Source organism: Apus apus, chromosome 10 (genome assembly GCF_020740795.1).
Source record: "Apus apus isolate bApuApu2 chromosome 10, bApuApu2.pri.cur, whole genome shotgun sequence".
Taxonomy (NCBI): Eukaryota; Metazoa; Chordata; class Aves; order Apodiformes; family Apodidae; genus Apus; species Apus apus.
In genome coordinates this window covers 14911166-14939074 of record NC_067291.1, presented here as the reverse complement: position 1 = coordinate 14939074, position 27909 = coordinate 14911166, and the positions used below count along the sequence as shown (strand labels likewise).

Below are 27909 nucleotides of genomic sequence, written 5' to 3'. Positions count from 1 at the left end.
GAGGGGAAGGATCCCAGCTATAGAAATGTTTACTACAGAGCTGAAACAAAACCAGCAGGACACTTTACTATGATGGAGAGGTCTTTTTTGGGAAGACTGCATGTTCTGGCCAATATCATCAAAACTTTTGGGACAACTGCAATACAACACTCTGCCAGCTGATGGGTCTTGAGACCCAAGGTGCAGAACAGACTTTGCAGAATGCAGTGCCCTGGATTAACAATAAGAAGGCAGGGACCCAGGGAGGAGTGGAGTAGCTATTTACAGTCTCCATGTAGGAGATAGTGTCTTCTGGAGAACACAGTGATGGTTACATCTGAAAAAGATCCAGTTTGTATCAAGGAAACTCAAATTCTAAGAAGAATTAGACCAAGAAAAGTTATCACTAATATTTCTTCTGCTGTGTTACTTCTGTCTGCTAAATATTCTAGGGAACAACATTACAACAGTCTCTACCAGTTACTTGACTTCAAATATCAGCTTCAAACCATGCAGACCTAGATTGTGCTAGGAGAGCTCAGTTTCCAAATTAACACAGGCAGTTGCAAGGTGAAATGTTATGGGTAACTCTGAATAAACCAATATTTGCAGACTATTCCAAACAATGGAGTATAATGAATGCCTGTGAGGAAGTCTGCAATAGCCTCCCATAAAATTGTTAGAATACCAAAGAGCAGAATTTCTAACAATAAATTACTGGTTATTACTCATGCAATGCTGAAGTTATAAGGAAACTATGTGACCACGGACTGGGCTGATTCTCACTAGACAAGAGGTAACATGTACAACATTTTGTCACCAAGAAATCTATTAGCCTTCATTGAAGTTGTGTGCTCCATGTTAAACAGAAATTGTGGTCTTAAAAGCTGAAGTTCTAGGAATAAAGAAATAAAGAAAGGGAGATACAGTACATGTCTGTGTGCTGAACTGTCTTTTTACTATTTCAGTGTAATCAGAAGTAAGAGTTTCAGAAGGAAAACAAAACATTCAACATTTACATAAATCTCTGAACTTCTTTCATTAACAGTTAATGGAAATAAATTTCTTTAAAAATAGGCACATCTGAAAATGACCCCTTTCAAGTCAGGACAAAGACTTGTAGAATAAATTGAAAGTTTGAGCTGAAAAAAAAAACCCAATTCAATGAGAAAAATGAGTCCCAGAGTCCTTGGGGCTGTCATGAAAGTGAAGAAGCTGCCTGGGTCCAGGTGCAGAGTTGTCTCACCTCTGCTAAAAGATCTGCTTGGAGCCAGTGACCAAAGCAATGTGGAAGCTCCTACCCACCTTCAAAGCTCAGGCTTCTGTCAGTACAGTAAGAGGGAAGATTTTTGAAAGGGGAAAGCATTTGGACAACCCAAAAAGATTAGGATGTTATATATCTTGCAGTTCAAACTGTAATAAAAAGGAAATCCAGACACTCTTACCAGCGTAGGATCGGTTATACAAGAAGCAATTTTTGAGAGTCAGGTCTGGACAATTTGGGAGATGGACGAGGCAAAGCACAGGATCCAATTGTGTGTAAGTGAATTAAAGAGAGGAATAAATCAGTGGTAGTCCTGACTGTCTCATTCCCTAACAATGGCCAGTGTGTCCCAGTCAGGGGATGGTCTCAACAGAGGATGAACAAAGGGTTGAGTGGCCTTTTTTCCTTTTCTTCCTGAAATTTTTAATCTGCTTTTCCTTGCAGGCTTATTAGTGCTTTCCCCATGAACCTCCTTGACCTTGTAAAAGGAAATCAAATGAAAGAGCAGTCTCATAGCACTTGCCTTAGGACAAGCTGAGAAACTTCATCTCCAGATAACGGCTCTGCCACTGAGAAACTGATCACCCTTGTGAGAGGCAGCTTTCTGTTTCTGGAGATCTGGGCATGGAGTTTGCGTGAATCTGGCTGCTGAGACTGAGGGGATTCTGCACATTGCAGCCAAAGGTGGGTGTGTGACTCCAGGCTGTGACGCAGCCCTGCCAGGCAAGGCGCAAACGCGGCAGCCAGTGCTGCCAGCACAGCGTGGGTACCTGTTTACACTCAGATGGCTTCACAGCCCCCCCACGGGACTTGTCCATCACTACAATATTCATGGGACCATCTGGTTCCCCCCACCCAACCCCTACGCTATAGCAAAGTTTGTAGCAGAGGAAGCCAAACAAATCCCTTGTCACTAAACCAAAGCCCGTTCGTGCTGGCTCACGTCAGATGAAGTTCCCCCAGTGTTTACAAATGGGGACACATCCATCCTGATATTAGACCTGCACAAGATGTGGGGTGTTCCCAAATCACAAAACCACCTTCATTCTCATAATATAACCCTACTTCTTGGGGTGATGATTGTCTTTGGACTTTGGAAGAGATTTTGCTGAAGACCAAAAAATTAGCAGCCAGGAACTCATGCCGGATGCTTGGGCTGTGGGCATGAGTGGATCTCACCAGGGTTTTACCAGCTGCCATGTTAGGAATCCATGGCCTTGGAGGTGCAAAGCAGGCAACCACGAGCCCCAAAAAAGCAAGGGAGTTGTGGCTCATCTTATCTGCACTTATCCAGAAAAGGAAAAAGAAAAGAGAAATAGAGAAAAGCCACAAAGCTCTGCTGAGGGGATTAGGATTTACTGTCATATCAGGTGAATTCAGGTCAGTGAGAAGCTGAGGCCAGATTTTATCACAGCTGATGATAATAAAACATCCTCTTCTCAGAACTAGAAGCAGGGATATTGTTACACATCCTATTTAACCTAGCTCACACAGACTACATAATTGCTACATAATTGCATAATTACGAATAGGATCTTTTTATTTTCTTTTATCTAACATTGTCAGGTTAAAAGTCTGTAAGATGATGCCCTTCTTCAAATATTATTATTAAATCATAAGAAGAAAAAAGAAGCTGCCTTCCTGAAAGACTGATTTTATTCTCAGCATCGGTGTGGCTGTTTTGCAGTTATGAGCAAAGCCCTTAAAAATCTTCTTGTCTCAGTTTACTGAGCTGTGAAATGTTGATAACAACTGCAGCTCTGGGGAGCTGGGAACTCTCATGCTCTGTGCCCTGAATTTTTTATATTTTTATAAACTTTACTATAACACCATCTTTCACCCTTACTATGTCTTTATTGCTCTACATTTGCAAATATGATATTTAGTCCTCTGAGAGGTGATTAAAAGCACTTGAAGATATAAATTTCTACAATATTTCTCCAAAAACTCTGTGCCTTCCATTAAAAAATACAATTTTTATGACTCTTCATATGATTATCCTTAGCAAATAAACAAAGCTCTTTCTGACAAGGTGTATTATACTGAAAAGGAATATCCTGTTTCAGTAAATTTATGAAATATTATTATGACTACTGCTGGTGAAAACAAAGCAGATTAATCAAATGAATATGTAAAAATAATGTTGTTAAAAGTTACCAAACTTATTCTAAACAACTAATGTTAAAACTGTTGAAATGAAACTGCTAAAATATACACTGTGGTTTTCTTTTTTAATACCCCTGTAATCATCTTCAAAATGGGATTGCACATAGCAGAAAAGCTCCAAATATGTTTTGTCCCACTAGGGATATTTAGGGCTAAAATAGCTGTTAATTTGCATCTGATGGTGAGATGTTTATTTTCAGAACGAAATGTAAACGTTTTCTAAGATGTGTCATACTCCTTTCACACATTCCATGAAACACTGTGGGCATCTGTTTATTTGTAATTTTTGCATAATTTCGCCATAATTTGTTTGCTATTTTTCCATGTCTGCTTTCTGGGGGAGGGAAAATCTGCAATATACAGAGAATCAAATGGAAAATGTCCTTTTAGCAGAAGCTGAACTTCACCAAAATGGTCTTTAGAGGGCACCTACTTTAGCTCTCTTATTTGTCCCTTCTTATTTCTGTGAGAGTTTGATTACTTATCTGGCTTATTTCCCATTTTTTCCCTTCTGGCCTCTCTTCTTCAGGCTGAGACCTTCTCATATGTTGAAATGATAGCAACTCGACCTAGGGTAACCTGATTATGTTTCCTCAGCAAAAATATGTTGAGATGAAGTCACTTGAGAAAAAACACAAGTTAATTTGTAGAGATCTATCAGAAACTGGGTATATGGTGAGGGGTAGTAATTCATGTGTGGATAATAGCCCTGCACCCTTAATTTGAGGGAAAGCTGTGCCTTCTCTAATCAACCCTCCATTCTGTGCAGACACACCCTTGCAAGATCATCACTGCACATTAGGCAGAAATTGAGATGAATAACTCTTCGACTGCCACCAAGTCAACCTGTAAGTATCACTGAACCCTGAGTATTAGCAAGATCAATTTGCAATAACACAACCCATAGACCATCACAGGAACAGAGACCCTGGGGGCAATGAGTATGTGTTGGAGGCTCAGAGCTTTGGTAGATTTCTTTTTTCTAGTTGTAGGTGGATGGGTGCTGAAGCTAATCCAGGAAAGGTTTAAAGGAAGATCAGGTTCTTGTCTCCATCAATAGCACTTCCCCAGCCTTTCCCTTCAGGAGCTGATATCTGTCTGTCCATATCATGCCATGTATCCACAGCTGCTCAGAAAAGGGATGAAGCCTTTGCAGGAGCAGTACTTGGAACACCAGGCTGTGCTGCAGACAGGTCTGCACCCAAAACTCAAGCCCAAACCTCATGTCCCTGCACTGTCCCACTGCCTGCCAAACCTCCAGCACTCCACTCCCTGCTGCTGCTCTTAGTTTGGCAGAAAGGTCTTCTCCTTTCCAGACCCAGAGACCCACACTCTTCCCCTCTTACACCCTCCACAACCTCTCCAGACCCTCACTCATTGATGCCCCTGGGGATCCATCACTCCTATCAGCGCCCTGCTCTGCAGTCTAAGGCTGAGCCACACTTAATTCAGTTTCACCAAGAATCATCTCACAAACCTCAGATCCAAGAGGAAACCTGCAGGAGAGAAATACCCAGAAGCCATGAAAGTGTGTTAACAAATAAGATGGATTAAATCAGAGACCTGCCTCATGTACAACACCAATCAGTAACAACTGAGTGCTATCATAAATATCCAGCTTCCTCTCTGCCTCAAAGGTGAATCAACTTTTGCTTTATTAGGAAAAGTCTTTTTCCCCTCATATTTAAGACATAAAATATTGTGAACACAGGCTTTGACAGCAGATCTTCCAAACAAACAAGCTAATGACAAAGGAAATTGCTCTCCAAAACCATGTTCTCATAATTTGTCCTTAAAAATGGGCAGGAAAAGCAGAAAAACAAGTGTTCTTCCCTTAATTATCAATTTCAGATTAGCTTGATTTATGTGGAGGAGGCTGGAGCTGGGATTGGATACAGACCCAAACTTCTCTTTGCTTATTCAGAGCTTATCAGAACACTATGAACTTTCAGCCTTGCAAATATTAAGCTGGAAGAAGCAGAATGAGCTCCCTGGAGAGATTTCTTGTTCATTTTTACTTGTGGTGGGGCCAGAAATACTTCAAAGACAGATTTTCTTGTGACATTTAAAGTTTCCTGGCTCAAGTGCTTGCCAGAACTTGAGCTCTATGGAGATAGATATTTTTGGGGTCAGAGTTTCAGAAGTCACCAAAATAAATGACCTGATTTTTAAAAAGTGTCTCATCACTGAAAAGGCACCCAAGCTCATGTCTCATAGGGAGCTGGTGAATTTGGAAATCCCTTTGAAATTGGGATCAAATCATGACTGATTTTCTTCTAAAAATTTTACCTGAGATTACCTTGAGCTAGAAATTTTAAGTGGTTCGTTAAGCGAAAAAATTAGCAAATCATTTCAGGCACAAAAATAAGTACAAAACTAGCTAACTATGGAAACAAACACCCTGATCTTCAAGTTGAGAGAAGAAAAAAGAAGAAAGATGATAAAAATGTCTAGGACCTCAGTACACTGAGATGAGAGGTCTATATAAGGATAATTGTCTGACACCTTTGTCACAAGAAAATGATGCAATTAGAATGAAGCCAGACCCTGAGACCTGATCCAAAATACTTTGCATTAGGCAGGGCTTCTGGGCCAGAATACATGAATCCTGATGATTCCCCTACAACCCCAGTGCCTGTCCATCCAGACAGAACGTCCCTCTCCTAAAGCAGGCCTTCCAAGAGCTATTTTATTTTCCTTTCAGATGTACAGTAATATTGCACAGCTGTCTATCACTGGAGGCCATGCTGGATGCTTTCCTGATTCTTGGAGATCTGGAAGACTTTGCTGACTTTGGCTTATAATGTGCAAGGGGAAAAAGTTGCTCATCCAAACCTTCCCACCCAGCGTCACTCACAATAACTCAGCCTTTGTACTGGGACCACAGGGAGATGTCAATGGTGATGTCGCCTGTAGCTCCAGACTTTAATCCCTGTGCAGCACAACAATTGCATTCCACAGACCTAAGAAACCTCCACCAATTAATTCTGCCCCCATACATGTTAGCAAACTGCTCTGTCCAAGAAATAAGAGCACAGAAGCAACAGGCTTGCACAGCTGATCTGCTGGTTGGGTGTGGTACAATTCTGCTGCTCTCGAGTATCTATCTGCCTTCCCTATGCATGGCATGTAACACAAGATGACAGCCATCTAAAGGTTCTGAAATCATCTGGTCACTAGGAAAAGATGTTCTAGATACTCTCTACTGCATGAGAAGAGCTGTTTGCAAGCGACACTTACCTAGCATCCCTTTGTTTGAACTGGTTAAGCACATATCCTTCTCAGCACTGGGAAGAACAAATCCAACCACAAACACCTCCACTCCATCTGCCATCAGTGCCAACCCTAAAACAAAGAAGAGGATCCACTGGAAGCGTCCATGGCCACACTCCTCAATGATGTTCTCATACTGGTGGGCAAGCTGCTCCTCGTCCTCCATCCTCTCTGCCATAAGGTCAGCACGGTCTCTGTACTCATCATCCATTGCAGGAGCTCGCTTCTTCTGCTTCTCTTTAATGTCATCTGGGTGTGGGATCCCTTGGTATTCCCCCTCATAGATCTCATCATCCTCATCATGGCCTTCTGTAGCATCACTCTGGGCATCTTCTTCGTGAGCAGGCTCATCCCCACCACGATAGTAACCATCATTGGGTGCATACCCTTCATAGTTACCATCCTGGTACCTATAGTCATCTGAGATTTGGTTTGTGTTTCTATATCCATTATCCATTCTGAACGGAGATTCCTAAATGCTGTAGATCACTGTGTGTAAATTCTATAACATACGTATTGAATGGTTTAATTTCTGGTGTTGGTTATTTGAACATATCTACTCTTAGTTCTTTGGAGCTGAAGGGATACACAACAGTTTCCCAGGCTCAAAAGGAGAATTACTATATCAAGTGTCTCTCGGACAGAGTCTCACACAGCTTTTGATAATGCTTCACTTCTCAGCTGTCATTTGTGACTTGCTGGTTTCTTCTGTGCTTTGGGTAGGAAGAGCTGCTCCCTAGGAAACAGCAAACTGCACAGCCAGGGAGCTAGGAGGATTTGACAGGTTCTTCCTGATTCATTGTGGTGGTGAAGGCCATGTCCTAAGAAAGAGGAAAAAATAGCCATGAGACAGCAGTAAGCTTGCAAGCACATATGCATTGAGTTCAACATCCAACATTTTTAATACACACTTCTACACAAAAAAAAAATAGGTAACAGTGTTTGAGGAATGTTTTTGCCTTGTGAAAACCCAAAGCCTCAGAACAAAAAAGAGCATTAAAAATTACCAAGTGAAGTGGGAATCTAAAGTAGAATGTAAAGCAACGTGTGGTCCCAGTTTCTGTCATTCCCAGAAGTCCTACCTCCCACATGCAGCGCTGGTTTCTACAGGGAGCAGAACAGAGCTGGGTTGCTGGAGCAGAGCTCCCAGGTTCCTAAATGTTTCTATCCATCTCCACAGAGAATGCCCATCCCTGCTACCTACAACTGGTTAACACCATCAAAATAAGTGCTTGCTTTCCTTTTTCATCCAGATCCCAAACTTAATTTTATTTAACAGCTTCTTTTTTTTCCCTGGTGTCTCCCCATCTGTATGACAGATGTACAAATAGCACAGTGTCTGCCAAGATAAAGTCACTGAAAGTCACACCAAGCTCTGCTCTTCCCATATCATCAACAGAGCCTGATTTTCACAGAGAGCTAAAAAGAAAGTTAATATGGAACCAGTGCTCTCTGCAGGGAAAAACAAGGGAAGCCAAGTCTAATCTAAACACATTCTCATTTTGGACACCTGATTTCCATTATTTTTCAAGCAGTTTTCAGCCAGCTGCCTCTCCAGTGTCCTCCTACATTTGCTGCCAGGCACAGTTATAGTCAGGGAGTATGAAAGGAGACTCATGTGGGAAACCAAGTAGAGTCACGCTAGAGGCAGCGCAGTGTAGGCATGCACAAAATGTGGATTCACCTTGAGATACTTGCTTTAGTGAAGTGTAAATGATCTATGGGATGACATGGGCAGCTCCAAGTCTTTATACATGCAGCTGTTGTTACCTACACAGCCAGCTGACCTACAGAAGTGAGCACAAACACACACATTGTAAATACCAGTGCAACACTTGCACATGGGGAGCTTATTCGGGAGACAGTAGAGGTTTAAGTAACATGCAGCTCAAATTACTTCAGAGGAGAAATTCAGGTGTAGCACTCTCACAAAATGCTCAGAACAGCATCACTCCTTCTGCAAATACTGTGATTTTTTTAGAAGCCCAAATATTCAGGATAAGAATAGAGCAGAGACCTTCTCTGCATGGAGTCTGTGCTGTTCATGGGAGCTGCTCCAAGAAATTTCACAGAAGCTTCTCCTGCATTTCTGTTCAGCTACCTGTATATTTATGGCATATAATTACAACACAGTCTCCGAAGGCCCTGCAGGAGCCTCTTCCTTTTCTCTGACCCCTCTGCCATTTGTCACTGCATTCAAGGTGCTTCCTCTTCCCTTTCTTTACCCTGAATCATGCAATACATTTTGCATAAAGTTAAAATGCCAGTAGGGCACTCTTCCAGGGCTGAAAAAGAACAATAAAGTAAAGATGAAATAATAATTTAAAAAAGCCAAAATCATTCTGATTAGGTTAGAAAGATTCAGAGACTACAAGTGCAAGTAACAGTAAAGAGAAGCATTTGCATCCACAGTGGAGGTGTTAAGTGCAGGTGAGTTAATAGGTCTGACGGCCATCAGAAGCACCTAAGTGGGTTTCCAGCTCATTTTAGTGCTGGAGTGTCACCATTAATGGTTAAAAAAATCCAGGAGCACTTTTGAAACTCAGAACCTCCCAGTCTTGAAGTAACTTTCTTGATTACACAAAGGTTTATGTCATGAGTGAACATCATGTTCTCCAAGGCAGAAAAAATGTAGTTCCAGAGAGAACTATTTTCTTTTGAAAACTAGGAAAAAAGGGCTTTTCTTTAAAGGAAAAAAAAAACAACAATATGTGCTTTGGAAGTCTTGAAATATTGTGCTTTGGCAGGCTTTGTTTCTAAGCAACCTCCAACACTGGAGTAGGAAGCAGCGTGACCTCACTGCATTTGTCCCTTTCTAGCTGCTGCAAAAGTTGATTGAGAACTCCTCTTAGGAAATGAAGTAATAATGACACTAATGATCAATAATGGTACTGATCAGATTCTGAGTCTTCACAGCCTTACACCTACTTTTTCAAAAGGTAAAAGTATGTTCTTGAAGACCTAGCACTGGAAATGTTTTTGTTTCCTATTAAGAGGCTGCCGAGGCTGGAAGCTGGGCTCTTTGCCTCTGCACAATAACAGGACCAAAGGAGACCACAAACTTAGAAAAGACCTACTAAAGCATCTGTGCTCTTTCACTGATACACAAAGACTGTTTTTACCATATGGGAGCACTTGCACCTTGAGCAGCGTAGAAAATAATGGCAAGAGTTGACCAGTCTCAAACCAGTGACAGACACCTACCTCAGGAACAACCTGTAATGGTGAAAAAAGGTTGTGGCAAATAATAGGCACTGGGTTCCCTATGAATTTGTAGGATGGATATTTTCTGGGATCATCCTGGAAGAAGGAGCAGTGCCCAGAAGCAAGGTGTAACCTGGGACTCTCAAATGCTTTATTTTGATACTTCACACTATTTGTTTCCTTTCCTTGCAGAGGCTGATTCACTCTAGACCTGGTCCTTTAACACCCTTCCACTCAAGCTGAGCTGCACTTATGTTAACAAAGCCATTTAGTGTTTAGATGCAAAATCATGACTTCTCATGGAAACTAAAGCCTTAGATTGCTATAATTACCCTTCACACTGATGCATGAAAGCCTGAGACATATATACAATCACATCAAGTTTATTACAACCTTGGTCCCTTTTAAACTGTCAGTTTACCTCTCCAAAACATGCAAGCGAGGTTTAAACACATGACAAATGTAAGGTTCCCTAATGTAGAGGCTGCAGGGGAGGGAGGTGCAGAGCAAGAAAGTCTTATTCTGGATGTCTCCAAAGTAACCCATTAAACTAAGCTTTGGACACAAAAAAAAAATCTAAAGTACCTGGGAATACAGTTCGTTGCCTGTAATTCTCCATAGCACAGTACTTATTTCTTAGTACATTACCTTGCTTTTTCTTCTCCTCTAAGAAATTTCTGCACTAAAGATTCATTCTGCTTGATAGTTACCGTAATCCTACTTCCATACCAGTCTCTCATCAGTTATCCTAATGTTAGCAAGCATCCTTCACTTAGTCCTGTATCTTGCACACTTTAATTTATTTGACAGCAACTCTTTAAGACACACTATTCACCTTCCAGTTTCCTTGCACTCCTTAGCTCTTCAGTGAGCTCAGATGTTGCATACTTATCCAGAAACTCAGTCATTTGAGCTCTGCAACTTAAAATAGTAACCTAAAGTCTTGGATACACTTATAATAGAAACCATATATACTCTAGGAAAAGGGAACTTTGAGAAGAGCAGCTTAACACTTGCATTTGCCCCTGTGAAAGAGCATATGAAGGAGGTACTTTGCTTGCTTAGGTGCTGAAGAGCACCAGAGCTTGGAGAGGTTGCAGAGAAGGGAGAGATTCTTGTATCTGGCACTAAATGAAAAGGGTCCAGGGCTTGATAAAGAGCTGAGGAGAGAACAAACCTCATAGCAAATCAGTGAGCAGGGCAGTTATGGAGAGGAGATCTCATAGGGAATAAACTGCAAATTGGGGCATGAGGGTGTTTCTGGAAATAAGAGGAGGGTTGTTGCTTTGCAGAGCAGAGCTGAAGGGAGCCATGGGTACAGGGATGGGTGCAGAGGGTGAGAGCCAAGGCTGGGAGCTTACATCCCCATCCTTCTCTTTGCATTTGCTCAGCAAGGCAAAGCTCTGAAAGCCAACAGCTGACAGGAGAGGCTGTATGAAAGCTATGGGTGAGGAGCAGTACCCAGACACTATAAAAATGCTTTCAAGGGATCTTTAGTGTTCACCAGAATAATCCCTGTAAAACAGATGGCAGAAGACTTTAATATTCTGCCTGAAGGACAACTCCTCTAGAAACACATCCTCACTCCCAGAGCTGCTTTCTGCTGGCAGTAATGGGAAGATGTCCAGATCCTGCAGTGACCATAAGGACACTCAGCAGTCACAAAGCTGACAGTAAAAAACCAAAACAACACAAAAAACAAACCTGAGAGGAAATTTTCCTTACTGAAAGGAGAAATGAAGTGGTGCAGATTAGCACTTCACAAAAACCTATCACAGACTCTTAATGAGCATGCAATTAATGGATCCATTTGTACACGAGGGACAAGATTTCTGAGATGCTTAACAACTCTCAGCTCCCAGGGTAGCAGTATCCTGGATTTCAGGCAGCCAACAATTGCATAAATTCTATTAAGCAGGCCAAAGACTGTAGTAAGTTCTTATCACCATATTGCTAGACAGGGGTGAAGTGTCACAGTGCCTGGGACACATCACTTTCCCTCTTTCCAACCAGTATAAATAATAATTTTTAAGAACGTGAAAAATTAGTCTTCATCCTCAGAAACCACATAAATAATACTTTCAGATCAGGTCACTTAAAATTGTTTCATCTTATACTAGAAAAGGTTGCCCTTTTCATCGGCAACAAATTAAAAAGCAGGCGCATGGAGAGTGGTTTCAAACTGGAAAACAAACATCTAAGAAATGCCAGCATGTCAGCTGCTTGATCCATTTTTTTATAGGAAACATTTGTCAAAACTGATATTTTTCCCCTCAAAAAATTAAGGTTTTGAAAAACTGGTCATTTCTTGTCCACAAAAATTACATCAGAAACTCTCCAGCTTACTCTCATGGATATAATATTCTCTCAGGTACATCCTTAAGAAAGTAATACAGAGAAATCTAAGATAGGAAAGGTGATCCTGCTATTTATATGACCAAAAGTTTCTGACCCCTGTACTGCAAGGCAGAAAAGGGCTTTTTTTCCACAGGGCTCTGATTACTCTTTTTTGCTAACATTAACATTGCTGCTGCAGCCACATAATTCAACATCCAGAAGAGTGCTGAGCAGTATCATAATTTTCCTGGACAGATGGTAAGGCTGGGTTCTTGGCAAGGATCCCACAGAGGGAAAAGCAGCAAGATCTGCAGAGAATATATATGTGAGAGAAGTTAGAAAAAGGAAATGAGGGGGCTCCTAGTGCAGAGAGGTAGAAACCAAGTGAGATCAGAAGTCAAGGAGGAGGGACAGGGATTGAGGTTCCAAATTGTGCTCAGTAAGGGGGAAATGGCCAGTGAGGGATAGAAACCCTGACATATTATTGATCCACAAATTACAAAAGATATCACTGCTAGTGCTTAGTAATAACAGCAGCTCTCACCTTCATATCTAAGGATTATAACCCATCTCAGGTCATCTCTGTTAGAGCTCAACCATAATCCTTACTAATTCTTGATTTTTTTTTTGCAACTCAGTTTCACTGCCAAAATAATAACCAGACAGGGAGAAAAATCTCAGAGTATAGGACCCCAAACCACTGTTAGAAGTGGTCTGTGGGAAACATCCCTCAGTCAAGAAGAAAAGCAATTATTGACTGTGATTTAAGAGGGTGATTGTATCAAAATAGGTCCAATCTTTCTCAGGTCTTCAGCAGTCATGTTCCTTACTTTGCCTTTCTATCAAATATCCTAATCAGATCATGGTTTTGATAGAAGAGTCACCAGGGAATTTCCAGTTGGATGTTCTCAAACCTGAACACAGGCCAGTGAATCAGCATGATTTAGTCAGCTGAAGAACTGGTCTCTTTTTGGCAAATGCAGGTGAGTTCTTGGGATACAAATTTATATGTAGACAGGTAGGGGAGCACTATATACACCACTAGGAAAAAAGTCCTTCTGATTCCTCCCATTGTCTTTCCAGTCTCACAAGTCTGGAAATAAAATTTGTGCTTGCAACATCAAGCATTCTTGAGAGAAGATTGTATTGTTGGAAACCCCTTGCATTTGGAGGAACATCAGCTCCAGATGCAATTGATTAGGTGTCTTTTCTGCTCTTGTTCAGAAAAAACAAGGTAGGCATAGGAGTTTTCTTTATCACTGATATGGTATCTGGAAGCTAAAAGAAGCTACTTTGCCACCAAAGATGTGATTAGGATTAAATGTGTGAACACATCAATAGATGGTTTTCAGGTGCAAAATTATATGTTAATGACCACAACAACCAAGTGTGGCTGCAGATACTTACAGGAGGCTGACTGGGTCTGCTCAGCAGCAGATTTAAAAATCAAAGTCTGTAGCAAGGCCTGCCTTAAAAAGAGTTTTCTTTGAATTCTGGATGAAGAGGTGTCTTTTGTTGTGGCTTCAGAGAAGAGTGCTGCATTAAATGAAAAATAGGGATAAAAACAAGTTTCTCCTGAGACTTTTTTATTATTACAAATTTGATAGATATGTAACACAGGTTTAAAAACTCTCCATGGAGCTTATTAAGCAAGCTATGTGTGCCACAGATTCTGTATGAGTGGCTGTGAGCTAAAAGAAGAACAAGATATTTGAAAATCAGTGACTTGAAATAATCTGGTTCAAAAAACTGCTTCTCAGCAGTACAGATAGCACCTGATGATTGCTCCCCTGCAGCAGAGGTAGGACACATAGGGTAAAAGTCCTGTGTTTGGTGTAAAAACCATTGATTTGCTCTAAGATGCTGCTAGGAGCTCTGGGACAGGAGTTATTTATTCACTTGGTCCATGCTGTAGAATGGAAGAGGATTGGTGTTGATGCAGCCCTGGTATACTGAGAAACGCAGGGAAAACTGAGCTGAAGCCAGTGTGTTACCAGCAGATCAAATTAATTATTTAACAGAGAAAGCATCTTCGTTCAAAATTCTCTGCAACAGAGTCTATTGAAGTTAAATAATCTTACAGTTTCTGGATAATCTCTATTGATCTGTGGTGGGTCTCACATATTTCTGTCAGTGCACACTGGGCGTTTTCTTCCATCACAATAAAATAGCTACTGTGTAATTTGTTCCTAGACTGCATTACTTTCCTACAGCAAAACATTTTTCTCTGAAGAGAAGCTATGAATGATGTTTGAAGATGAGACATTTACAATAGCTCATTTGTTTGAAGGCAGAACTGGACATAGTCTGGACATGGCTAGATCAGTTGTAATTAAACTATCCTAATTGATGTTAAATAGGAATCTGGCTGTACTGCCCTAATACCATTACACTTTTTCATACTAACCCATCCCAAGAGCACTGGAGGAGACTTCTAGTTTCTAGCAGATCACTCACTAACATACCACTGCCTTCTGTCCTGGTTATTTTCACAGCAAAGTGGCTGTGGGCTGAACTTGCAATCCACCATGTTCTGCAATGAACTAAGGGAAAGACTCCCAGGTTGTTAAGGGTAGATTGTATCTCAAAATTTGATATTTTGTTGGTGCAGATGCTTTAAAGGTCATGTCTGAGACAGTATGTGCTGCAGCAAGCTGGCACAGTGAATGTGTAGCAGATGAAACAAGGAACAAGCATCAGTCAAGCAGAATAAACAGCTTTTCTGAAGTTAAGGATGCAGACTAGCTAACGCAGTGTTTGTGAGTTGTGTAGAAGAATGTTTAACAGTAGAAGTTGGAAAGCAATGGCTTAGCAGCACAAAGCTATATAAGGAGGGACAGACTACACATTTATGGCCTTTCTCCGGAATATTAAAGGTCAATTTGACAAGCTGAATATGTATAATGAGCTGAGACAGATGGTATAAGAGCATGGTAGCTGATAAATAATGAACAGACTTGCTTCAAGAAGCAAAAGCTTGGAAGAAATCACAACAGAGCTTAGTCAGAAAGGAGGTGGTGAAAGGGAAAAGAACAAAACCATGGGTGACAGGGAAGTATTGCAGCAGGAAGACTGGTGGGAGAAAAGTGCCTGGTTTCAAGTGCCAGAGTTTTGTGGAGATGGTAATTTACCCAAAGAAAACTTAAAAATGCATATGCCTGAACTGGAATTTGTTCTTCTTACTGAGATTAACAATCTTTTAGCTGGGAAAATACTCATGATCTCTAAACCTGTCCTAGAGATCTATTCTCTCTTCTCCTTCTCTCCCACTATTGTAGTACCTAGGCTATTTACAGTGCTCACAGCTCCCCTGCAAGGCAGGGAAGTAGTTAGGTTTATTTTGCACATCATAACTGGAGGCAGAAGACAACTAAAGCTTCATCTGGACACCAAAATGGAAGTGCTGTGCACTGTGACCCATACTCCCTGGGCACTTGTAGAACAGCAAGCTGAGGCTTCCTTCCAACCTTCTCACCAACCTATCTTTGTCATGATGACCAAGATAAAGATGAGCATTGCTGTCCCACAAGTCTTCTCCTAACATGGTTCTGAGGCATGAACCCTCACCAGGGTTCCAAGGAGTACTCTGAGATGTCCCAGCACAGATGCAAATCCAGATTTCCAGGATAACCTTGGGAAGTTCTACAAGTGCCAAACATTCAAGCCATGTTTCTTTTAACTTCTTGTCTTTTTAAATGCAAAGAGCTAGATTCTCTGAGGCTTTGCTACTTGTTAATAAAGAAGCCTCTGTCAGCCTTGCACCTGGCAGCATAAACCAACAGCTAATTTGGTGTTGATTCAGAAATAATAGTGCCCTGGTGCCCTCTAATGAGTTTGAACATTTCTATGTGTGTTTGCCTTTGGACAGCTTATTAGGTCTAACCTTCCCAGGCTTGCAGGACCTGACAAGCTCCCAGAGAAGTGTAAGCAATAACCTTGGAAAGAAACTGTCTGCATTTCAGCAAATTCTGCCTGTGTCAGGCAGCAAACATGCCCGATTAACTATGAACTGTTTATTTTATTGGCAAAGATGTGCCTCTAGCTACAAAGGGGACTTTTATTTCATCACACTTGCATCTGTGTTATTAAATAACAAGCCACTTAATTAACTAATTCATTAATGCATGGCTGTGATGAATAGATTTGCTCCTGTGACAGTCATGAAAGCAGACTCAGTGCTGAGTGATTTCTAAATACTGCTTTCTTGCAGAAGAGATTTTATTTGAGCAAGTATCTTTATTAAACACCCCATTCTTTCTCCCGCCTCTAGCTGGTGGAGGAGAGCCAATATCTGCTGTGCCTTCTCCCCCCCAGTACTTCCTACTCTTGTCATTCCCTCCTTTCTGCTTTCCTGAAGCTCCCCCTCTCCCTTGGCTTCATGCAGCCAAGGTGTCTTCAACATAGCTGTGGCACAAAGTCCCTCTCTGTCTAGAGTCCCCACATGCTGTAGCCAGGATGTCATGTCTCATCCCCTCCTGTCTCAAGTGGGAAATGACTGCAGCATTTCAGGTACTGAAAAGCATCAGTTACTGTCCAGGATCACCTTCCCATGGCTGGAGGAGCTACCAACCTCCCCACAAACCAGAGGCAGGAGGACAAATAATTTAATGCATCTTACAGCAGCCCTTGTAGGGTTGGCTCCTGTTTTCTACCACACTATTGGAGCATGTTAAGAAAGGGCTCTAGCAGAGACATTTCCCAGCCCAGGATACTCAGGCACCAGACTCCAGAGACAGCTGCTTGCCAGCTCCAGTGAAGTGTACCAAGCCCCTGGCCATGCCAGAAATTAAGCTCATTCCAAGAAATCCCCTATGCCACAGCCTGTCACAACCAACCTTATGCTTCCATCATGCTCCTTAATAGGTTTGTTATTTAAATCTCCATTTGGAGTCTGAGGTGCATGGTTATTGTGATGCTAAGACTGGGATCAAATAGAAGGGGTGGGTGTAGAACCAAATTCAGCCTTTTCCTGCATAAGCACACCAATACCACTCTTTTGTGGCCACAAGAGCTTTCAAAACTGCAAATGCACTGCTCATTATGCACCTTGCCTGTGGAGAAATACAAGTGCAAGCAGCAGCTCATTTTAAGATACATTCACTCTGAGACTCCTTTCAAGGTATGTAGCAGGGAAAATACTGGAGTGATTGTTTTTGCTCCATCCATTTTCATAACATTTTGATCCATTTTGACCATTTTTTTAACACAAAACACTACTGAGGAGACCTGAACTTTGTAACATCCAGCATCATTTAACAGATGCCATTACCTGGCTATCAAATTCACTATGTGCATCACATCTATCACTGCAGCACTAACAAAACATACTCACAAAGTGTTGTTTTCTTCTCTAAGAAAGCAATTTGCAAAGGCTGTCTTAAGCTGGAAGACTGCACCTGAAATATCTCAGACTCCCAGATCTTTGAAGAACCCACTTGAAACAAGCATCTTGCAGAAAAACACAAAAATAGATATTTTTTCTTTGACTAGATGCACAAACTAAACTTGGTACAGGGACTGCAATATGTTGGCACTGACTTCACAGTAACATAAGACCTCACATATAGCAACACCATATTTATACTCCTGTTTTATCCCCATATGGAGGCTTTCAACTCCAAAGAGCCCCTGGCAGTTTTTTGTGTGCTATACAACAGAAGAGGAGCACGGCTAATTTAAGCATGTGTAGTGGGCTCCCTGATATTATGGAAAGGTGGATTGCTTGGCAGTGTTTTTTCCCCCCAAGCATTCCATTTTCATTTCTTGTTCCTGCAGGAGTCTTTAGGTTAGCTCTTTGCAAGAGCAGCACATTTATACAGAGCCTTAACCTTGGGCAGTATCTTGCTAGCCCATAGTCATGTGGATCTCAGCTATACCAGTCACCTACTGTATCACACTGCTCTATTGAATAGGAGAGGAAGAAAGGTGGAAACCTCTGAAACAAGGAGCAGACACTGCAGGAGCCAAAGAAGGAGAAGCAAAAATACCAGCACAGCATAAAGTACAGCAAAGAAAGTAGGACAAGGCAGGGGGTTGGAAGGTGAAGGCCAGACAGAAAGGTAGAGGGGAAGGCATTACAGCAGCTGGAGTTCCCAGTCTTGAAACTAATGTTGCCTTGAGCCAGTAAAAGGGATAAAAAAGAAAGTGATTAGGCAAACCACCTCATAGCAGTGAGAAGCCTGTGCATTTGCCTCAAACAGCCTATTAAACTCCTGTGTTCAGGCTGGATGTTAATGATGAAAAAGCTTCAACTCCTAAAATTAATAGCTACAATACATCATCAGGATGGAGCACCACAGCTCAAGTGTATGCAGAAAGAAAATCCTCAGAATCACCTGTCAAGGCAGAAGATGGATTTAGCTATTATTTATTGCTTAGTGTGACTCATGCTGGTGGGAATGTGTGTGACAGTACAGATGGGAGCTGAAGTCAAATTGCCAGCAGTGTAACTTATGCCAGGAGAGCTGAATTCAGGCTGCTTCTGTTTTACCTGTGATTCTCTTGTAAAATATGAAAATCATAAGAAAACAGTTTGAAAAATACATGCTGTGCAGCCATTGGTGAGGACTCAGGTTTAGTTAGGGAAAAGATGACTTAATACCTTGGCCAGCATCAAGAAGTCTGCACAGCTTTCTGTAATGCTACAAATAGCTCAATTAACAAGAAGATATTCAGTTACTCTTAGATTTAGTTTCTTATCTGCAAAATAGCTGTAGTAACTCACTTTCTCTGCCTGTCAGAGACTATGTAGGGAAAATAACTGCAAAACTGAAAAATGAATCTTGTAGTCATTGATGGAGAGCACAAAACTTGCTGAACTTGCCAATACCACTGTGATCTTGAAATCACCCTTGCAAGGACAGAGTCTCCTGTGAATGACCCCCAGAGTGCTGTTTCTAATCAGAATCAGCAATACTTCTAGCTTGTTTCACAGTTTCTGTTCCTCTTATTTCAGCTCTTCCCCAAGAAGACATGCTGAAGACACTAATAGTCATTGGATTCCCTAAAAATGGAAAGGCAATGGAGAGATCCTGAAACTCTGGGGTCTCCATGTAAAGAAGATGATCTGGCAGCTGGGGAGGGCAAGGATCCTGTGATCATGGGACTGGTCCTCATCATTCCAAGACTGAACAAGCTTCTTCCTGCAGGTACTGAAATGAGGGGAATCCCTCTACCCCTCTCAAAGCCCAGTCTCTTCAACCCAGCTCAGGCCTTGTGCTGTGCAGCAGAAAATCCAGCTTCAATATCCCTGGAAGTGAGTTAAATGAAGAAATACAGCTTTTTGCATTGAGGAACTCAGCATCTTCCTCCTACCCCCAGGACTCAGGGACACAGTGTATCCCACAGCTGCTGTCACCATGTGCCCCAGTGCATGTCACCAACAGATAGGACTCAAGGCTGTTTCTCTGGCAGCTGTCTGCTCCCACACAGTTGGCTGGCCTCTACTTCCCTTTAGCCTACTTGCAAAAAAAAAAAAAAAACAACAAAAAAGGTATTTGGCACCAGGATACCATCTCCCCTTTATGCCTCTCTAAGTCTCAGCTAGAACATGGCTCTTCTTGTCAGCAGGCATATTGGGGGACCACGGTGTGCAGCTGCACTTGGCCCTTTCTGAGGATTTCATCTGTCAGTGTGTCATTATCCAACTTCCAGTCTATGTCCTGATGCACTGAGATCAAACCTTGCCAGGCTCCCCTGGGCCACTTTGACTGCCCATCCTTTTGGCTGTCATTTTGATCATCTTGAGATTTAGGAGAGCTGGCCATGCTGCGTGTGCTGCGGAGCCAGGCACAACAGGCCTTAAAGAGCTTGAAAAACTACCCACAAAAAAGTATGCTAGGGACTGCTTGCCAGGAGTAGGGCTCCAGGTACACATACTGCCAACCCTGCCCACAGCAGTGTCCCTCCACCTGGCTTCTGATGAGAAGACAAGGGGGATCAGAGATCACAGGTTTTTCTCTAGCTCCTGCTTTCCCCTGTACTCACAGGGGAACTCCTGAATCTGGCACAGTGTGCAGCCCAGCACAGCCTGAAATGTGTTGATCACACTTACTCCTACTGCTGGCACTATCCATCCCCACCCAGCTTTAGAGATCATGTCCTGCACCACTGCTCTGTTTTTGTTCCTCCCTTCAACCCCAAGTCAGTTGTCAACCCTTCTGCAAGACACAGGACTGGGTAAAGTCACCTGCTGCCAGACAGCACTGGTGGTCAAGCAGCTGCCAGATCAGCATGTCCCCAAGCCCCATATCAGATGGAAAGGAAGGCATGACAGGGCAGTAAGCTTGGTGAGAGGTCTTCGTGAAGTATGTCTTCCTTACCCCTCATGTGGGCTGGTTTTCATTGAAACTACTTCTTGCAATAGGGAAAACAAAAACAAAACAGTCTCTCCCAAAAAAGTAAATGAGAACGATTTACTTGCCATCTCCTAACAGGAGACAGACATTCAGGAAATCTGAAAGGCAGGAGATTGAAATCCTGCACAAGGAAAGCCCCACCTACACACTGACCTGTGGGGCTACTGGGAATAAGAGACATGGCCACAGCAGCACTGGGAAGCGAGGAATGGGTGTATTTAAGGGAAAGGAGAACATGAGTTTCATTTGAGTTTCTACATTTTTCTATAGGCAGAAACGAGTTTTTCTTCATGACATCAGACAAATATCAAGAAAACTTCACCTTGATGTAGGCTATTCTGTGACTGTTCTTGGATGTATTTGCTGGTGCCTTCTATCAGAGAGGGGATGCCAGGCTAGAGGGTGTCCTGGGAACAGTAACAGGAAAACTGAAATGGCTTTCTGTTGACCATCTAATTTGGAACTATTCACACAGAAATGACATCAGATGATAGTACTGTGATAGCAAAGGGCTTCTGCTTCCAAGGGGGAAGGGAGAAGTACAATCTATCAAACCCAAGATAAAATAAGTTTGAGAGCTTTGTTAGAAGCAGGAACCCTGGATGATATACAGGAGAAAGCAGGTAAGAAAGAATGTGAGAGCAGGTGTCCTCCAGATGATGAGCCTGGGGGGATTAGCTGGCAAATTTCAAGGTGAGAAAAATACCTCAAGGCAAATCATGCTAGTGCCTCTTCAAGGGAAAGAGGATAAACTATCCCAGGTGAAAAAAGTGGCAAGAAGATGATGATTAAAAGTTATTTATCAAAGTATAACATCAAACATATTTGACAAAGAGTCAGGGAATGACCTGCAGACAGAGTGTGGATATCAAACTTTTCATCTAACCTGGACTGGCTAGGGAAAGAGTGCTTTCTGATGGCATTTGAGTGCTGACTGCAACATCTGCTGATGCTTGCAAAATATTTCTCATGACCCAGGAACAAACAGCCAGAGCACTGAAGATGTGATGTTGCATCTCAGCGGGACAAGGGCAACCAGAAGGTTGTTGCTTGGGAAAACTGATATGCTGATGCTGTAGAGAAGGCTGGTTCTCAGGGCTGTAAACCTGGTGCTTTGCCTGAACACTATCTTGACTCATTAGCTTTCTCCTATGAGGAATCCAGGTAACAAATATGGAATGAGGACAGCTCAGAGTTTCTGCAGTTCCTGCATGTGTGAGAACCACCAATAGATCTAGTCATGGGCACAGAGCTGTGAGCAAAAGGCATTGACATGCCTGTTGTGTTTAAGCTCAGTGCTGGAAGAGGGCCAAGCACTGCCTGCCTCTCTTCAACAACAAATAGGTTTACTGCTGTGATAGGGATGAGACAGGTTTTAAAACTGGTCTGTGGAAAGACCTTTCATTTCCGTATAAAACACATTTCTCACTTGCCTGTGGAGAAGCAGAGGGTCAGACATGCCTTGGGTAGTGAGGCTTCTATAGTTACTCAAACCCTGACTGCTCAGACCTCCATGCTTTGCAGTTCTGGTGCCCAGACTTTTCTGCAGGGCTGGCCATGGCCCACAGTGAAGGCACTCCTGGGTCACATGCCACAGCTGCCCCAACACAACACACAGATATTAGCTCACTGCTTTCCACTGCCATGCACTGCTGTTCAAGACTGTTCACCACCATGTAGCATCCAGATAGAATATTTTTTCTGCAGAGGTAGAGAGAAAAAAAGTCAGGCCAACACCCACTACACCTCCAAATGAACCCAATCCAGATGCAGCATCCTCCAGGTGAGGCATTTGGCTCTTCATTACTTTCTTTGAGTAAGGCCACCCTGCCCATAAAAGTTGGTGGCTACAAGCAGTGTTCACCCTCTACAGATTGCAGGTGATGACTTAACCTGGCTCCTTAGTGTCACCTGTCCAGCTGTCCTCATCCAGACACTCCTTCCAAGGCTAGTGGAGATCCAAGCTCTGCAGGAGGTCACTGGCCAACACCAGCTGCACAGTGCCTGAATTTGGGGTACCAGAGTTTGATAGAGGGTTAAGATTGCAGACATTTCCTGTCTGCAAGAAATGGACCCTGAAATTTTACTGTGGAAAGAGCATGATTTTCTCTGGGAAATAATTCTGTCTACTCTCACAGAAATTAGTCTCCTTGCTTAGAAACTGAGAAGGTCTGTGTCTCTGAGGGTCCACAGTCTGCTACTATGTTTCTGACTGTTGCTAGGTCTGAGGGAACTGCCCCGTGGTCAAACACCAGTTGCCAGTACAAGCATGCTACTTCCTACAGGGAACTGTGAAATTGGGAACAAATTCATCCCTGATATTTGCCTACTATAATCCCGAGGGTGCGTCCATGATGATCCTTCCAAATCAATAGCCACTTCTCTGCCCAGCCCATTTGGGGTCCCCATCTCTCTCTGAGAGCCAGGCTGAGGTTGCAGAGCCTGCAGTACAAGCAGGGAAACTTTGCCTGACTTTCCTTTCTGCTTCTCCCACCTCCTGTGTTGCAGGAGGGAAGAGCTGCCTGCAGATCTCTGCAGCGAGGTGCTGCCCTGCAGCAGGACATCACACAAAGAGCTCCCTTGGCTCATGGACAGCATTGATTTCTTCTGGTAGAGTAACCCTGGCTGCCAAGAGAAGACGAAACTGCTGAACCTTCTGCACCTGCCCCCAGCCACAAATTAGATCCTTCTCCAAGTCAATTTAACACTAACCTGACAAACCACCTGCTGTGCTTCTACAGATGTTGGAGGCATCACTGACTTTCTCTGTTGAAAGCTAGTGAAGCTTTCCTGCCCTTCCTGGCTCCTTTCTAGCTCAGTCATTGTGTGATTTAGTTGTTTTGGTGGTTTTGTTTGTTTGTTTTAAAACACACATTCAATATAATTTGTAGGAATTTACCAGCCACATCAGCTCATGCTGCTGGTCTATTCATCCCTGAGCTCTGGATGCTGGTGAGCAGTATCTAATACTTCAAAGGATGCTAGAAAACATCCCTGCTTTACTTACTGTCTGAGACTGTAGAGAGATGGAGAATCCAAATCAGTCCCCTGAGCTGATTGACTCTAAGAAGGGTAAGATCAAAAGATATTTAATTAAGTTCCTAATTCCAGTGATTAGCTATCATAAAGTCACCTGGGTTTGGATCCCAGAGCAATGTGAACTGTGGATTTCAGAGATATGCACTGCATAAACAAACATGATTATTCCTCTGGCTTGATCCCAACTGGAAGAATAGCAAGCTGCACCATCAACAACTGAAGATTTAAGTCTGATGTGTCATTTGCTCTTTCCACAATAAAAGCAATATAAAAAAACCAGACACAGCTGTGTCCAAATACCAGTCAAGACCCTCAGTACTTCAAGCCTAAAGTAAGTTCAGAATAAGAAAGGGGAACATCATTGGAAAGCCCACATGGGACTTCAAGAAATACAACCTTCTCTCTTTTCTGTTTCCCTTCTAAAAATACATCTCTGCTGGTAGGAACAGACATTGTTTCTTCCACATGATTCTGACTAAGAGAGCCAAAATAAAACAGGGAATCTACCAGAAACTAGTGAAATAACCTTGAATATTAAAAAAAAATTAGTCTGAAGAGTCTCTTTGTCTGTTTGTTTCATTCAGGCAGACAAAACAGGGAGAAAGGGTTAAAAATAGTCTACTTTCATTTGAAAAAGAAGCTAATAAACTTTTTCTTCATATCAGTCAAAATTTCCCAGGTTTTCCTCCAGGATTCAGACTTCTGCAATGGATTCAGTAAAAAAAGACAAAAGCAAGCATGTGCTTCTCAAACATTTCTGATTTGTCCAAACCAGGTCTTTTTTTCTTTTGAGGATAAAATGTTTGGATGAACATTCTTTGACCAGAGGGAAGGAGGATGTTCTCCAAAGAGAGATGGGGAGCTTCTCATTTACATTAACCCACTGGCTTTGTTGAACAATGTAAATGGAGTGTTCACAGGGTCCAGCTGAACCCAGCTGCACTCAAGAGCAGCTGAAGAGAAAATGAAAAAAAAAAATGTTCCTAATCTAACATGAATGCAAGAACAAGAATGATGTGAATTGGCCAGGAAGATGTTTTAGCTTCTGATAGATTAATAAGTCAAAAAACCTCACCCTGTCTACTCTCAGAGCAGCCTAGTTTGCAAGGGGAGTAGATGGCAGGGTGAGCTGGAGAACTGCATTCCTGCTGATCTATTCTCAGTCACACCAAAGAAAAGATCAACTTGGCCAAGTGCTGGGGCATTTGCAGCAGATGTGAAAGCCTGAAATTCAAACTGAGGCTGAAGTTCAGCCAGAGCTTCCTGACAGCAACATTTCTTGGGGCTGAAGGACAGGACCTAAATGGAAAGACAGAAACCTCATAACTGGAGCTGCTGAAAATCAAAGGCAAATTCCTGGGAAATGTGCTAGAAGTGTGAACCCCTGTGTTGACGGTACAACTGAGCCAGAAGATGCAGGAGACCTTATTTTAACCCCTCTATGAGCAGACAATGGAAAAACCACGAGGGTACAAAGGGAGAGGATTGGTACTGTTATTTGCTACAAATTTGCACAAGATGTGAGGAGCAGCCTGTGTTCTACGTTAACCCAACTGCAGGTAGATTGAGCACCAGCCAGTGGCTCCTGTGTGTGCCTGACTGCTGGCAGGCTCTGAAGGAGCACCCAGATGTTTCCCAGCATTACAAGGATAAGGCCAAAGATGCTAGGGGAGGTAAATCCAGGGAGCTTCATCTTTTTGCGCTTTTTTTTCCTCGAGTCATTGTTGCTTTTGCAGTCAAGGAGCCCTTCACTGCAGAGAGCACAGAGTGCGGCAAAGCTTGGGGAGAGTCGAGACTCATGAAATATGGAAAGGAGCAAGGCAAGTTCTTAGAGCAGGGAAATACAAGCAAGGTAATTGGCTCTGTCTTCAGGCACACAATGTTTTGCATAAGGATGCAGAAAGGGCTTGTTCAGTAAACTCTGACATGTACACTCGACTAAGCAAGTGCTAGTAAAAAAAGAAAGAAATCTGTCCTCAGTGCCCTTTAGTTGAGCAATAACTGAACAAGCAACTCCATTTTCACCATTTTTCCCTTTTCACTCCATGTTTTTCCCATCACTCACTCAGAGGACTGTTGTCTCCAGTGTCCTTTAGAAAGATCATCTGATGAAAACAGACAATAACCTGATCCAAACCATTTACAGTCCCCATAACACCCCCCAAAAAAACATCTTTCTATCTGGAATTGGCAGGAAACAGTTAGTGATGCACAGATCTTTGCATGGAGACAAGGCAATGCCTAAATCTTTACTATTGTAATGAACATTTCCTAACAGCTCTTTTCCACCTGCAGGGACAAGCACCATCATTGGGGTGCTCTGAATGGGCTGCTCCCTGTGAAATTACTAAAGGTTTTGTTTATTCTATCTGTCCTTTGCATATGAGCTGGATCCTGAGAGATCTCTGCCTTTATGTGCTTTAACCATGCATGGCTGGTCAGAGCCAGCTTCTGCTTCTGCACCACAGTAAATGAATTATTTCTAGACACCTCTCAGGAGCCTCTCATGCTTAACCTGATCTCCCCTGCTTGGAGCAAGCAAGATTCCCCCTCTGTGGGAAGACAAAACCTGAATGACCAGCCCTGGCAGGAGCAAGGCAGTCCAGACATGAGCAAATGGGGACAGACAGATGCAAAAATGAAGCCATGTAGGAAGACTCTCCCCTGAAATCTCACATAGATTGAATATCACAATGGAATTTCACAGTGGAAACAGCCGTGGCATCTCCTGCTCCACATTCATTTTGAAACAGATCTAGAAAATTATTTTCCCTAACACTAGGGATGAAATTCACTCCAAACCCTCCCAGCTCCAAGCTACACTCATGGACAAATTAGTAATAATGTTTTGCCAGGATCCTAGATTTGACCACTAATTAACTCAGCAGCTGCTGCCAGAGTTAATCAGGAAAGCAGCTCCATTATCCCCTGCATCCCCACAGGGCAGGGCTGCACCAGCTGCCACCCCCCAGCCCACTGTGGAGGCAAAGACCTGCTCCATTTGCTGCTGTAGAAAGGCCACCAAAGCATCCACAGGGGGAGGTGGACAGTCCTGAGCCCCCACCATCACTCCTGCAGCCATCCCTCTGTGAGAGCCTCTCCCATGCAATAGGGACCCATCCACAGTGGGACCCTCTCATGCATTTCAAACTGGAAGAAAGGAGGAATGAAAGCAAGGAAGAAGCTGAACATTTGAAAGAAGACAAAGACTGTCTCATCATTCAGGTGCCACAGCCTCCACATTAGTCAGAGAACTCCTTTTGGTGAGAGCAGCAGGTTGTGCATAGAGGGGCTCAGCTCTGCCTGGAGCATCCATCCCACAGACACCTTCACAAAGGATCCAAAGGGGAAAATCCTCTCACTCAATCCTGGGCAGGGAAGATGCACATGAGATCAAGACTCATGTGAAGTGTCTTAACTGTTGGCATGGGGAGCTGCTTTGCTACTTTTGGGGGTTTGCAAACCCTGTGTTATTTCCTCCTTAAAATAGCACAGACATAATAGACTGTGTTTTCTTCCTTACGTGTAGAACACAATGCTGCTGAGCCACATGGCCTCAGATGTTGTAAGCCTGCCAAAATCATAGTATTATTTCATAACAGGTGTGAGGAGAAAAAAATCTCACAATGGTTAATTAAATAACTACTGTTAGTTGCTGCATTTTACAGTATACTGCTTGGAGATGGAAATTCTGAATGTTTTTACTCAAATGGCTTATCAAAATCTAGGACAATTAAAAATGCATTACAGATTTTTATTTTTAAGTGTCAAAGGAAATATTTTGTTTTGGAAGTCTTCCAGAAGGAATACTTCCTTGTGCAAAGAAAACTATTTCATAACAATTAGGAAAAAATATTGAAACTGAACATCTACACTAGACTCTGAAAGAGCAAAAAAGATGCCAGAACTGTATCATATAACTTCCTCTGTGAACACATATCCCATTCTAAGAAAACTAGTCATTATTTTAAATTTAATTTCAAATATATTATGTATCAGAACCTCAGGGCTGTAGATTAATCCAGATTTGCTCAGCTGGGAGTCCATCCATCAGCCCCATTGTGATGATGTTCTTCTAAGCAAGTACAATTAACAATTGTCACATAGCACTATTAAAAAACACTTAGGAACTGAACAATGGCTACTCTAAGCTGAACTGATTAATGTAATTTTTAAATCAAGTTTCACTTAGCTTGAAAGAATAGAAAAAAATGTGAACAGCAAGTTCTGCTGCAGGCATGCCATCTTGGTCTGAACACGAAAGATAAATGATCCTTTTATACTGACCAC

General features: G+C 42.5%; 1 protein-coding gene across 3 annotated transcripts in view; it reads right to left on the bottom strand.

The window, feature by feature from the left end:
• The window catches only part of SV2B (synaptic vesicle glycoprotein 2B), a 60756-nt gene that overhangs the window by 19408 nt on the left and 13439 nt on the right, over nucleotides 1–27909 (bottom strand). For 2 of the 3 annotated variants that reach the window (XM_051628925.1, XM_051628927.1), the window contains one exon: nucleotides 6650–7503. In XM_051628925.1, coding sequence (XP_051484885.1) covers nucleotides 6650–7139 — 490 coding nt within the window. In that variant the 5' untranslated portion in view covers nucleotides 7140–7503. Of the gene's footprint in view, nucleotides 1–6649; nucleotides 7504–8366; nucleotides 8400–27909 lie in introns of those variants that run through there. The other variant, XM_051628928.1, reaches the window with a different exon arrangement.